At 39.7% G+C, this 14,883-nt stretch overlaps 1 protein-coding gene across 1 annotated transcript in view; it reads right to left on the reverse strand.

The window, feature by feature from the left end:
* HEPACAM2 (HEPACAM family member 2) overlaps nucleotides 1–14,883 on the reverse strand; it is a 48,390-nt gene that overhangs the window by 20,349 nt on the left and 13,158 nt on the right. Inside the window, exon 3 of the mRNA XM_052638992.1 lies at nucleotides 1,936–2,232. Within this exon, the coding sequence (XP_052494952.1) occupies nucleotides 1,936–2,232 (297 nt within the window). The remainder of the gene's footprint in view (nucleotides 1–1,935; nucleotides 2,233–14,883) is intronic.

A 14,883-nucleotide genomic window follows, 5' to 3' on the forward strand; every position in this document is an offset into this window, starting at 1 on the left:
ACTGTTGTGTAAAAATTGTATAAATGTTAATTATGTTGAATTGACTCATGGTGCTTTTCAGGTCTACTATATCCTTCTACTTTTCTGTCTATTCATTCCATTAATTTTTGAGAGTTTGATATTGAAACTCCAACTAAAACTCTTCATTTATCCACTTTAAAATAACTGCAATATATAGAGAAACTATATGTAACTTTGTTCTGTGTTTTCCAAGTCTCTTATAAATTGCTTTCATAATTTAAAAAAGAAAGAGGAAAAAAAGAAGAAAATCCAAATGAGGCTAGGAAGTACTATATTAGATAGAGCAGATATCAAACATTTCCTTCAAAGCAAAAGTTCCACTGGATAGGACTCTTCTAGATAGTGTGGCATTTTCTTCATAAGAGTAAAAACAAAACCTTACCATGTTTGTATGTAAGTTCCAGTGTATGCAGATGATTTTTGCAAATATGAATACCCTCAATTTTAAGGAGTCTTGGGAAGATCCCACCTACCATATATTTATCAATCTGTATATTTATAATAGTCTTATAACGCTTGATGGCTCATTATGAGTTTTTAAATAAATTTAATAGGCTATGGAGGAAAAAAAGTCACCATAAACATGTGGGTGTCTTGCTTGTGCTTGCTGAATATTCAGATCCCATTTATGAGCTGCCAGGTCCTGATCCGAAAGGTCTGAGGTATCTTAATGAAAATATATTATTAGATATCCCCATGTGATTCTGATGCACATGGCCTACAGGTCAAGTACTGAAAATTCTAAGTATTATATTCTTGTTTTACTTATTTAAAAAAATATGCATTGACTTTCTATGTAATGGGTCCTATCCTAGGCACCAGGACTATAAAGACAAAGAAACAGAAGGCACAAATGGAGATATTTAGGAGGAAGAGGAGGAGAAGGGGAAGGAAAAGGAGAAGAAAAGAAAGAAGGAGGAAAGAGGAGAGAGGAGAATGGACTTGAGAGATAGGAAGAAAGGCAAATGGACAAACTTGATTGGATGTTGGGCCGGGCAATAAGCAAGAGAAAAGAGTCTGGGATGGCATTTAGCTTTCTGGCTAAGGGTGGTAGCTACTAGGACCATTCATTTAAACAGGGAAACAGAAAGAAGTGCAATTTGAGGGTAAAGAAGATGTGTCACTTTGGGTATGTTGGACCTGTATGCTGCCCCTGGCATGTCAAAGTGGAGACACTTAGAAGGTAACTGTGCATACAGGTTTAGAGCCTTACACATTTGGGATGTACCAGTGTCACAGGAAACTATGGGAGTGAACAACGTCATACTGTAGAGAGAAGAGAAGGCTCAGAAAGCTGTGAATTTGGTGGACATAAGTATTTTAGGCAATGATTCTTAACTCTTTGGATTTATGACCTTTCTAAAAATTAGATGACTTCTAGAAAACGCCAAATTTCACAAGTTTACAAAATTCTGTAGTTTCCAAGGTGTTGAGACCCCTGTTGCTAAATCCCACAGATTTCAGGTTTCATATGGTGAGAGAAGAAGGGAAGCCCATGAAGGACGGTGAGAAGGAAGCCAGATGGTAGGGAAATCGTATTTCTAATTCACGGAGGTGTGTTCGTCCGACTTAATGCAACAGTATATATAAACTTTTATAAATGAGTAATCTGCTTCTCTTTTATTCCTGTTTGTAAAATCAGGAAAACAAGAATGCACATTTAGAAGGATTGTACTGAATTCTCTTTTTCTTTATAGCCCCTCAGAGCTAGCAACTGATTTCTCTCTCCACTATTCTTTGGTTTTTTTTTCTTTGACTGTTAGAAACCATGGCTTAGTTAACTCAAAAAAGAGTTTCCTAGAATATATGATACACACAATGATATTTTCTTCCACACAAGTATAAAATAGGAGCAGAGCAAGGCTAACATGCATTTGGGTTTCATCGCATCCCTGCCTTTTACGTTCCACTTACCTACAGAAGTGATGATGATGGTGAAGTGAGTTTCATCTCGCCTTCCAGTTATGTTGTTGTAAGCACAGCACATATAGTCAGTTGTCTTCTGGGCTATTTTCTCGGATGCAACTTCCAAGCGAGGCCCATGCTTAATGACATATGTGGCATTGTTTGTCCTCTGGATCCAGGAGTAGGTGTTGGGAGGATAAGAGTCAGCAGAACAATCAAACAAGATGGCTTCTCCAATATCCACAGTGAACACTTCCCCTACTTTTAGTCCTCTATCAGAATTAACTCGAAGTCCATAAGGTCCATCTACATTAATTGAAAAGAGAAATATAGGGGTGACATAAATAATCACAATATAGTTATTGAGTTTGGGGGCGTTTAGCACCATTTTATTTTCATGAAAGTCTTCGTGTAAACTTGGGCAATTAGGTCCTCATTTAGACTCCCAGTAAACAATAAGGACATAAAGTGTTTTATTCTGATATCCATGGAAAAGGAAGTCATTTGAGATATGCTTGAACTTGTCAGAAACAGTGAAAGCCTTGAAACTTAGGATATAATTTTACAGACATTGTTATCATAATTGTGGTGCTAAGCTTTTGAGTCATGTATAGATAAATCTATAAGCTTGTTAGACAAGTTCCATTTTTCTGAAACTGCAGCTGTACTTAAAAGTAATTTTAAAATAGATTATGGCTACTACTTTCTCTTTGACAACTTTTCTTTGAGTATTATCTGTTTTTCTTGTAAGTGTTGGGACAGTTGATGCAAATATTTAAAAGTTACTTTGTTTTACATGGAGCACAAATTTATGCAAAAAAAGTACAGGAGTATTCCGTATTTTCATGACATTTTAAGAGTTTAAAAAAATTTAAAAATTCCTCCCTACAAGCTAAGCTTAGATTCCATTTGGAAAAAAATACATCTTCATTCTCATCAATAAACTACTTAATCATGGCTATCGCATGGTGATTTTTCCTTACACAGCAATATTCCTGGAGCAGGTTGCTATTTCTATGGCACCAAATTGTCTGCAGATTAAGACACATTTTCCAGTGATTTCTTCAGAGAACAAATAAGAGAGATTAAAAAAAAATATTCCCCAGCTAGGCATGTTTTTCTCATTCAGTTATATCCTGACTTATATTCTAAAAACTTTAAGGTTTAGGTATTAAGGTGCTCATAATTTAGCTGATCATAACCAGTATTTGTTGGCTATTCGCCATCTGAAGGCACTTTAAGTACTAATGCAGACAACCACATTTAATCTTTAAAGCAACCATATGAGGTAATTGTTATTCCCATTATAAGGTGAAGGAAGAGATATTTAAAATTTAATTTTCCCATGGTCACAAAGCTATTAAATAGCAGACCTAGGATTCTAAAATATATGTATTTAATTATCCATATTACCTCTCCAAAAAAAACCTGCCAAATTGTGTAACTTTCTTTTTCAAAACAGTGTCTGTTTTCCTAACTGTATTATTTGTTGTACAATAAATTATTGTCTAATTACATAGTACATTCTGTACTCAGTTAATCAAGTAGTCAATCAAAAAATACTTGTTTTAGAGATACTAAGTGCTCCATAATATATTTAATACGTGAGTGATAAAAAATGTATAAGACACTGTTCCTACTCTCAAGGAATTTATAAACTCGATAAGGTTATTGATGGTTTGCTTAGAAATAACCTAATCTCAAACGTCCTAATCTTTGAAAAAGCAACACCTGCTCATCTCTCATTGTGTGGGATAACACAATGTGGTGATTAGAGAGTAGGATGTCTAGGTTAAATTCTAACTTTTTCAATGATTAGCAAAATGTTCTTCAAAAGCCACTTAAGCTTTTGGGGTCTCACTTTTCTCACCTTTGCTATAAAAAGATTGACTAGGTGACTGGCTGCCAATCTTGCTATCTTTGAAACGCCATGATTCATGCCAGGCTTGTTACTTTGGATACTGGCAAGTCAACCTCAAAATCTGCCGATTCCCAGAGTGGTTCTCCATTATGCCAGCATTTTCTGACCAACCTACCACTGGGGAGACAAATTTCCTAAGATACAACAGATGCTGAAGGTACATAGCAATAAATTATATTTAGCCAGATGACATACACTTTACACATATCCGCTTCCTAAAGACACAGAGGCATCTGAAGGAAAACTATAGATTTATATTAATATATATATATGAGATGACCGTGCTTTTAGAAAGCAAACACAGAAGTACCTTCAAATTCAAAGCAATCAGGAACTGGAGATGGAGGATTCAAGTGCAGAGAAATGAATGCCCCGTTCCTGGGACTGTACTAGAACTCACTGTTTTCTCATTTCATGCTGTGATACAGTCTCAGGGGAAAATCTCTGTTTTAGAATTGTGTGTTGCAAAACCATTGAATAGTTAGTTGTGTAACGGGGATGAAAAGTTGTTTTCATTCATTCAATCAAAATCAGTACTGAGATGCTCCTGCATGCATGATACTGTTCTAGGCACTGTGAGGAGAACTGACGTGTTAGGTGCTGTATACACGGTTCCTGCCGCTATTATCTCAGCTCCAGCCCAGCAGCAGGGTCCCCTCAAGTTGACAGCACTGACAGAATATTAGGGAACCAAAGGTCACTGTCTGGTGGACACTGGTTATGGTTCACATCATAGGAAACCAATGGGAGGAATCAACAGAGGTTTGGAATAGCAGAAGACCCCAGTCTGTCACAAACACAGACGCCTGAGAGCATTTCTGAGAGCAGAGCAAGGCAGGCTTGAAAAAGAGAAGTGTGGTCACTCACTGCAAGTTTGTCTTTCTACTTGTTTTCAGAGTTTATAGGATATGAGTATAAAAACAAGTTGTTTGAGAACACACATGATGATGATAAATATTGCTTTCAAAGTTTGCTGACGTTACTCAAAACTTCTTTGGGAACTTTCCATTTGGAATCACTTTAGGACTGCTTCCCTGGTGGTTCATGTAGCAAAGAGTTCACCTGCAATGCAGGAGACCTGAGTTTGATCCTGGGATCGGGAAGATCCCTTGGAGAAGGGAATGGGAACCCACTCCAGTATTCTTGCCTGGAGAATTCCATGGACAGAGGAGCCTGGCGGGTTACAGTTCATGGGGTTGCAAAGAGTCAGACATGACTGAACGACTAATACTTTCACTTTCTCACAACATAATGGCATATTCTTAAAAGCAGTAATTCTTCCATTTTGGAGAATGGGTTTGATTTGCAGAGGAAGCCCACAGTAATTTAAAGTGAAGGCTGGTGAATAAGGTTGATTATCTAATTTAATAATCACTCTAGTTTCAACTAAAACATGTTTCTAAAGAAAGGAATCTGATTGTCCTTATTCATCTTCCCTATACTCATTTTTATTTTGATTTTTCTACTTCCTCATTTATTGGATTTCATGATTAGCATAATCTTTTCTGTCTGTCTTAATTATCTGTTATATCTGGCTCCTCAGAGTTAGCATCAACCATCTCAAACTTCCTCAGTCCCCACACAAGCACCTCTTTCAGGTCTCGGAACCTAATACTTTGATGAATTTAAGTTCCTTGCTTCTGATATGATTCATTAAAATTCAGCATATTTTACCTGATTTTATAAGAAATACATTCCACTGCAGAAAATCCTAAAATTCCAGAGAGGCATGAAGATGAAAACTCATTTGTTTTCATCTCAGAGAACGAACATCCACATTTCAGGGTATGATCTTTAAGTCTTTTTCCTTTCGTTTTTAAAAAATTATTTATTTATTCTTTTTGGCCCAGTGGGTCTTTGCTGCTGCACATGGGCTTTCTTTAGTTGCGATGAGTGGGAGTTATTCTCTAGTTGCAGTGCCCAGGCTTCTCATTTCAGTGGCTTCTCTTGTTGCAGAGCTCAGGCTCAAGGGAGTGGGCTTTAGTAGTTGTGGCAAATGGGCTTAGTTGCTGCATGGCATGTGGTATCTTCCTGGACCAGGAATCAAACCTGTGTCCCCTGCATCAGCAGACAGATTCTTATGCAGGAAAGTCCTAAGTCTTCTTTCTTTACCCACCATCTCTCTCTCTCTCACACACACACATAGACTGATCTATCTGTCTATCACATTCTACATACTGCTTACAATCTACTTTCTTCTGGCTATACGATAATGCTGTTTCCTTCTTCATTACCACGGCAAGCTGACCATTGTTTACTCTGAAATGCAGCCTAACATATTATTCATAGCATGAGCAATCCAACTGAGGATATTTGAGTGATTCAACCAGTGTGGCCTCTGACATTGAAGATGAAAACAGATGGATAATTCTATTTTGACTGTGGTTCAGTTTCTTGCCCTTGGCAGAGAACTCTCACTAGAAATGAAACCTTTGCCTCAGGAATGGGTGTTTACTAAGTGACTTGTAAAATCATATATCATCTGTTCTGTTTAACAATTTATGGCTGGGTGGGAACAGAACCTAAATTTCCATCATGATGCTGCTTGCCATCCTGTCTGGGAGCAGATGGTAAGTATTTACTATGAATGACCCTTTTTTCTTTCATATTTATCTCTTAGAGCACTTTCCCATGAGCAGTGCCATATGTTGTACACAAAATGCAGTGGTTACTGGGTTATAATTTACAACACAGATGGGCATACACATTTCATGAACTGCAAGTAGATACCCGCCTGTATTACTGGCTTGACACTGTATTCCACCAAGGCCAACACTGGGTTGTGACATCATAACCTCAACGATACACTGTCACTCTTGACTTTCATTTTTCTGCCAAAATGAAAAGCAATTCCTGTTTTTGTGAAGGAAATTGTCATAGAAACATCACCTCAAGAAAACAGAAAAGGTGATTCATGCTGAAATTCTAAATTATGATGTGGGCCTCTTTGGGGGAATATTGAAATATCACATTTACTACATTATTGAGGAACTTTGCTAAAGGTCAGAAAAAAACAAACAAAAGCAAATGGAAGGCAGCGTGAGGGCCCTGTTGAGAGGAAGGGCCCAGCCGTACAGTTCTGCAAAATGGCTGGAGCAGGCAAGGGGGGAGGCCAGAGCCACTCCGGAGGAGTCAGGGGCTGGTGGTTCTTTAGACAACATCAAGGGCTCCCCTAGAGGACGAGGAGGCATCCCCAAATCGACGGAAGTCCTTTCTTGGATGCTGGGTGTCTGAGCAGGGGGAGGAGACTTGGGGATGTCCTTTTGGTCCTGACTTCAGAGAAGCCCCCGAGGAAGAATGAGAGAAAGAAACAGGATCCTGAGGGGTGACTGAGAGGATGCCCCACTGGCTAAGGGGTCCGTTGTGTGATTTCTGCATAGATCTTAGAGGGTGGAACTGTGAAAAACCCACCAGAATTCTCAGGATGCTCGTGTTATGACAGGTTACTTCCTCCTGCCTTGGCCAGGATTGCACGCCCTCAAAGGGTAGCCCTTGGCAGCCAGGTCTTTCCTCTGATCCAGCATCCCACAAGCTACCCTGACAGTTAACCAAAAACGGAGTGCCAGAAGAGTAAGCCCGTTACATTTTAAATCCGCATATGTTGGAGCAGCCTCATACACACAGTCCTCTTATGAACATTTCACAGTGGGTGGTGGAGGTTATGGTCTTCCATTGCATTCAAGAGTGTTCCCCAGAAAGAGCTGGAGCTGGCAGATGAGAACCTGGAGTCTCTTAGCTGGTCTCATTCCCGTGTGTCTCACTGTGTGAGCATCTTGTGCTGGTTGTAGGTTCCATCACCTAGCCCGGGTTTAGTCGTCACTTCACAGATAATGAACCACGTGCCTCTTCCTTCTGGTTGTGCTCGTCAATATAGATAGTTTTGTAAGCAGCAAGCTTGAGGTACGACAACTTACAGCAATTTTTTGCATGAGTAAAAGTCCCTCGCAATTTCTGACTGTTGGAAGAACTCGAAGAAGGCCAAAAAGGAGATGGCACAGTTAGCTGGGGTCTATAAGATGACGAAGACATGACTCAAGATGGACAAGGATGATAATTGGGCCTCCAAGAACAATTTATGAAAAATGAATATACAAACTTAAAATAGAATGTGTACCTAAATACCTAGAAGCACCCCCCTTTGTAAGATTTGTAACAAAAATTAATAAGAATGGAGTTAATAGTTCTAATGGAGTGGCGGACCCAAGAAACATATCAGTGTTAGCAAAATGGCAGAATTCGTATAGCGTCAAAGTTGTCCTGCAAGAACTTCAGCGTCTAATGATGTCTAAAGAGAATATGAAATTCCCTCAGCTGCCTGAAGGACAGTGTTACAGCAATTAATCAAAAAGAAAACCACAGGCCCTCCCCTGCCCTCCATTCGATTTAAGCAGTCTTCATTTTCCACAGTAGTAAATTTTCTAGATATGTCTTGTAGACTTCAAAGAACTGGAAAGAAAGCTCCCATTCAAAGGCAGTTTATCTTAAGATACTATTCAGTTCAGTCACTCAGTCATGTCCAACTCTTTGTGATCCCATTGACTGCAGCATGCCAGGCCTCCCCGTCCATTACCAACTCCCAGAGTTTACTGAGACTCATGTCCATTGAGTCGGTGATGCCATCCAACCATCTCATCCTCTGTCGTTCCCTTCTCCTCCCACCTTCAATCTTTCCCAGCATCAGGGTCTTTTCCAACAAGTGAGTTCTTTGCATCAGATGGCCAAAGTATTGGAGTTTCAGCTTCGTCATCAGTCCTTCCAAAGAACATTCAGGACTGATCACCTTTAGAATGGACTGCTTGGATCTCCTTGCTGTCCAAGGGACGCTCAAGAGTCTTCTCCAACACCACAGTTCAAAAGCATCAATTCTTTGGTGCTCAGCTTTCTTTATGGTTCAACTCTCACATCCATATATGACAACTGGAAAAACTGTAGCTTTGATTAGACAGATCTTTGTTGGCAAAGCAATGTCTCTGCTTTTTAATGTGCTGTCTAGGTTGGACATAACTTTTCTTCCAAGGAGCAAGCACCTTTTAATTTCATGGCTGCAATCACCATCTGCAGTGATTTTGGAGGCCCCCAAAATAAAGTCTGTCACTGCTTCCATTGTTTCCTCTTCTATTTGCCATGAAGTGATGGGACCAGATGCCATGATCTTCATTTTCTGAATGTTGAGTTTTAAGCCAACTTTTTCACTCTCCTCTTTCACTGTCAGCAAGAGGCTCTTTAGTTCTTCTTCGCTTTCTGCCATAAGGGTGATGTCATCTGCATATCTGTTATTGGTATTTCTCCTAGCAATCTTGATTCCAGCTTGTGCTTCATCCAGTCCAGCATTTTGCATGATGTACTCTGCATATAAGTTAAATAAGCAGGGTGACAATATACAGCCTTGACATACTCCTTTCCTGATTTGGAACCAGTCTGTGGTTCCATGTCCAGTTCTAAATGTTGCTTCTTGACCTGCATACAGATTTCTCAGGGGCAGGTCAGGTGGTCTGGTATTCCCATCTCTTGAAGAATCCTCCACAGTCTGCTGTGACACACACAGTCAAAAGCTTTGGCATAGTCAATAAAGCAGAAGTAGATGTTTTTCTGGAACTCTCTCACTTTTTTGATGATCCAGTGGATAGTGGCAATTTGATCTCTGGTTCCTCTGCCTTTTCTAAATCCAGCTTGAACATCTGGAAGTTCACGGTTCACATACTGTTGAAGCCTAGCCTGAAGGATTTTAAGCATAATCTGGCTAGCCTGTGAAATAAGTAGGCTACAACCTACCAGATGTATGGTAGTTTGAACAATCTCTGGCCTCTGTTGAGTTCTTAATCTGTGTCAAGTATTGCCTTAGGGATACAAAGGTGAATAACACAGAGCTCCCACTTTTTCCTGAGATGCTTATGAGTGGAAGAGGCTCATGGAAAGTGAGTGCTGTGGAGAGATAGGAATGGGGTGCTGAAGGTGCACAGCAAACCTCTTAGGGATGCTGAGGGGGTGAGACAAGATGAGGGGCAGGTGAGCCTTTCTGAAGAAGATGAGATTGTGATGGGTGTAAATAGGTGAAGGAAGGAAAGTAAGAACGGTTTCCATTAAATGATAAAGATTATAAGCATTTGTTATAAAGATTATAAGCATTTGTTATAAAGATTATAAGCATCTGTTGATGCCGTATCAGTAAGATAAATGACAGATCTTCAGCTTACATATTTTATTTAATTCTTAAAGACCCAAACCAAAATATGGCTAACGTAGTGATTTTATGGAAAAAATAATGAACATGTGTTGTGTTTCTATATGTTATATGATAGGTTGTTGTTTTTCAGTCACTAAGTCTGACTGCAGCATGCCAGTCTCCTCTGTCCTTCACTGTCTCCCAGCTGCTGCTGCTGCTGCTGCTAAGTCGCTTCAGTCAGGCCCGACTCTGTGTGACCCCATAGACGGCAGCCTACCAGGCTCCTCCATCCCTGGGATTCTCCAGGCAAGAACACTGGCATTTCCTTCTCCAATGCATGAAAGTGAAAAGTGAAAGTGAAGTTGCTCAGTCATGTTTGACTCTTCATGACCCCATGGACTGCAGCCTACCAGGCTCCTCCATCCATGGGATTTTCCAGGCAATAGTACTGGAGTGGGGTGCCACTGCCTTCTCCACTATCTCCCAGAGTTTGCTCAAATTCATACCCACTGAATCAGTGATGCTATCCAACCATCTCATCCTCTGCTGCTCCCTTCTCCTTTTGCCTTCAATCTTTCCAAGCAACAAGGTCTTTTCCGATGAGTTGGATCTTCGAGTCAGGTGGCCACAGTACCGGAGCTTCACCTCCAGCATCAATCCTTTCAAGGAATATTCAGGGTTAATTTCCTTTAGGATTGACTGGTTGAGACTGAGTCCAAGAGACTCTCCAGAGTCTTCTCCAGGACCACAATTTGAAAGCATCAACTCTTCGGTGTCCAGCCTTCTTTATGGTCCAACTCTTACATCCATACATGACTACTGGTAAAACCATAGCTTTGACTATATGGACCTTTGTTGGCAAAGTGATGACTCTGCCTTTTAGTATGTTGTCTAGGTTTGTCATAGTTTTCCTTCCAAGAAGCAAGCATCTTTGGATTTCATGGCTGCAATCACCATCCGAAGTAATGTTGGAGACCAAGAAAAAGAAAATTGTCACTGCTTCTACTTTTTCCCCTTCTAGTTGCCATGACGTGATAGGACCAGATGTTGCTATCTTAGCTTTTTAAATGTTGATTTTCAAGCCAGTTTTTTCACTTTCTGCTTTCACCCTAATCAAGAGGCTGTTTAGTACCTCTTCATTTTATGCCATTAGAGTGGTATAATCTGCATATCTGAGGGTGTTGATATTTCTCCCAGCAATCTTGATTCCAGCTTGAGATTCATCCAGCCTGGCATTTTGCATGATGTATACTGCATAGAAGTTAAATGAGCAAGGTGATAAAATACAGCCTTGACATATTCCTTTCCCAATTTTGAACCAGTCTGTTGTTACATGTCCAGTTCTAATTGTTTCTTGACCCACATACAGGTTTCACAGGAGACAGGTAAGGTGGTCTGGTACTCCCATCTCTTTAAGAATTTTCCACAGTTTGTTGTGATTCACACACTCAAAGGCTTTATGTAGTCAATGAAGCAAAAGTAGATGTTTTTCTGAAATTCTCTTGCTTTCTCTGATTCAGCGAACATTGGCAATTTGGTCTCTGCTTCCTCTGCCTTTTCTAAACCCAGCTCATACCTCTGGAAGTTCTCAGTTCATGTACTGCTGAAGCCTAGCCTGAAGGATTTTGAGCATAAACTGGCTAGCCTGTGAAATAAACGCAGTTGTATGGTAGTTTGAACAATCTTTGCCACTTCACTTCTTTGGAATTGGAATGAAAACTGACCTTTTCTAGTCTGCTGGCTACTGCTGAATTTTTCAAATTCGCTGACATATTGCATGCGGAACTTTAATATCATCTTTTAGAATTTTAAACAACTCAGCTGGAATTCCATTACCTCAGCTAACTTTGTTTGTAGTATTGCTGCCTAAGGTCCACTTGACTTCACACTGCAGGATGTCTGGATCTAGGTGAGGGACCACATCATCGTGGTTATCTGGGTCATTAAGACCTTTTTCATACAGTTCTTCTGTGTATTCTTGCCACCTCTTCTTAATCTCTTCTGCTTCTGTTAGGTTGTTAACATTCCTGTCCTTTATTGTGCCCATCTTTGCATGATATGTTCCCTTGGTACCTCTAGTTTTCTTGAAGAGATCTTTAGTCTTTCCCATTTTACTGTTTCTTTGCATTGTTCATTTAAGAAGGCCTTCTTATCTCTCCTTGCTATTCTCTGGAACTCTGCATTCAGTTGGATATATCTTTCTCTTTATTCCTGGCCTTTTGCTTTTCTTCTTTCCTCAGCTATTTGTAAAGCCTCAGACAACCACTTTGCCTTCTTGCATTTCTTTTCTTTGGGATGGTTTTGGTCACTGCTTCCTGTATAATGTTATGAAACTCCATCCATAGTTCTTCAGCCACTCTGTCTATCAGATCTAACCCCTTGAATCTATCAGTCACCTCCAGTGTATAACAATAAGGGACTTGATTTAGGCCATAATTGAATGGCCTAGTGGTTTTTCCTACTTTCTTCAATTTAAGCCTCAATTTTGCAATAAAGAGCTCATATCTGAGCCACAGTCAGCTCCTGGTCTTGTTTTTGCTGACTGTATAGAGGTTCTCTATCTTCAGCTGCAAAGAATATAATCAATCTGATTTCAATATTGACCATCTAGTGATGTCCATGCATAGAGTCATGTCTTGTGTTATTGGAAGAGGGTGTTTGCTATGACTAGTGTGTTCTCTCGGCAAAATTCTTCTTAGTTTTTGTTCTGCTTTATTTTGTATTCCAAAGTCAAACTTGTCTGTTACTTCAAGTATCTCTTGACTTCCTACTTTTGCATTGCTATCCCCTATGATGAAAAGGACATCTTTTTTTTGGTACTAGTTCTAGATGTTGTAGGTCTTCATAGAACCATTAAACTCCAGCTTTCTTAGCATCAGTGGTTGGGGCATTGGATTACTTGGATTACATTGGATGACTTGGATTACTGTGATGTTGAATGGTTTGCCTTGGAAACAAACCAAGGTCATTGTGTCATTTTTGAGATTGCACCCAAGTACTGTATTTCAGACTCTTTTGCTGACTATGAAGGCTACTCCATTTCTTCTAAAGGGATTCTTGCCCACAGTAGTAGATATAACGGTCATCTGAATTAAATTCACTCATTCCTGTCCATTTTAGTTCACTGATTCCTAAGAGGTCTGTGTTCAATCCTGCCATCTCCAGCTTGACCACATCCAGTTTACCTTGATTCATGCACCTACCATTCCAGGTTCCTATGCAATATTGTTCTTTATAGCATTGGAGTTTACTTTCACCACCAGACACATCCACAACTGAGTGTTGTTTCTGCTTTGGCCCAGCTGCTTCATATTTTCTGGAGTTATTAGTAATTGCCTTTCACTCTTTCCCTAAGAGCATACTGAACAACTTCCAAACTGGGGAGCTCATCCCCAGGGTCATATCTTTTTGCCTTTTCAAATTGTTCATAGGGTTCTCCCAACAAGAATAGGTGAATGGTTTCCCATTTCCTCCTCCATTGGACCACATTTTGTCTCTTCACTATGATCCATCCATCTTGGGTGGCCCTGCATGGCATGGCTCCTAGGTTCAGTGAGTTATACATGCCCTTTTGCCATGACAAGGCTGTGAATTATGAAGGGGTATAAGATAGGCAGTAAATGGCTTAGCACAAAGAAGACCATGGTGTTTGATTTTTTTTAATCAAATCAAACCATGAGTGAATGAGTGAATAAATGAATGAATGAATGAATAAGTGAAGGTCAAGAAGATGAGATGTTGACCCAGTGAAAGTTTTTGCATTCGAATGCAAAAATAATCAAGAAGATGTTAACACTGTTCACAATTACTACATAGTAAGAGTAAAAAAACTTTTTAAAATCATCTAGGTAATTCATCCTCACAACGTATAAGTGGAACTCATATGGCAAAATTTTCTAAACGTTCTTCTTTCAACTACCTGCCATTAGTCTTTACTCAAGACAGGCATTTCTCTGTGAGGTTTGCATCAGTTCAGTTCAGTCGCTTGGTCGTGTCCGACTCTTTGCAAGCCCATGAATCGCAGCACACCAGGCCTCTCTGTCCATCACCAGCTCCCAGAGTTCACTCAGATTCACGTCCATCGAGTCAGTGATGCCATCCAGCCATCTCATCCTCGGTCGTCCCCTTCTCCTCCTGCCCCCAATCCCTCTCAGCATCAAAGTCTTTTCCAATGAGTCAACTCTTCACATGAGGTGGCTAAAGCATTGGAGTTTCAGCTTTAGCATCATTCCTTCCAATGAAATCCCAGGGCTGATCTCCTTCAGAATGGACTGGTTGGATCTCCTTGCAGTCCAAGGGACTCTCAAGAGTCTTCTCCAATACCACAGTTCAAACGCATCAATTCTTCAGTGCTCAGCCTTCTTCACAGTCCAACTCTCACATCCATACATGACTACTGGAAAAACCATAGCCTTGACTAGAGGTTTGCATAGATTATGTCTAAAAAGAATGCAAGGAAGAAAGTTCGGTCTATAAATAAAAGATATGTTCTATAAAATCCAAAATTATTCAAACGGGGATATTCTAATTCTTTCAAATAACACAGGAAAGGAAAGGAAATTTAGGAGTTTAAAGCCTTTATCGGTGATTATGGTTTTCCCTCCATTTAAATACTTAACACACTGTGTAACACCATTTTCTGTGATAATTATAAGATTAGGGCATGAACATGCACATGTTGAAAGAAAGATCTTATTCAATATTTTTACTTTGTCAGATTAAAGTAAACTATATAGCAAAACAAAAGTGTATTTCAAGATCATGCAAAAGACATTTTCATGTATCTGTAATTGCTTATGAAATTTTCCCCAGGAATTTTTCATTTAAATTTATGGCTAAAGTTCAGAGACAGGTAAATAGATGGCAAGATACA

Source organism: Budorcas taxicolor, chromosome 4 (genome assembly GCF_023091745.1).
Source record: "Budorcas taxicolor isolate Tak-1 chromosome 4, Takin1.1, whole genome shotgun sequence".
NCBI classification, from domain to species: Eukaryota; Metazoa; Chordata; class Mammalia; order Artiodactyla; family Bovidae; genus Budorcas; species Budorcas taxicolor.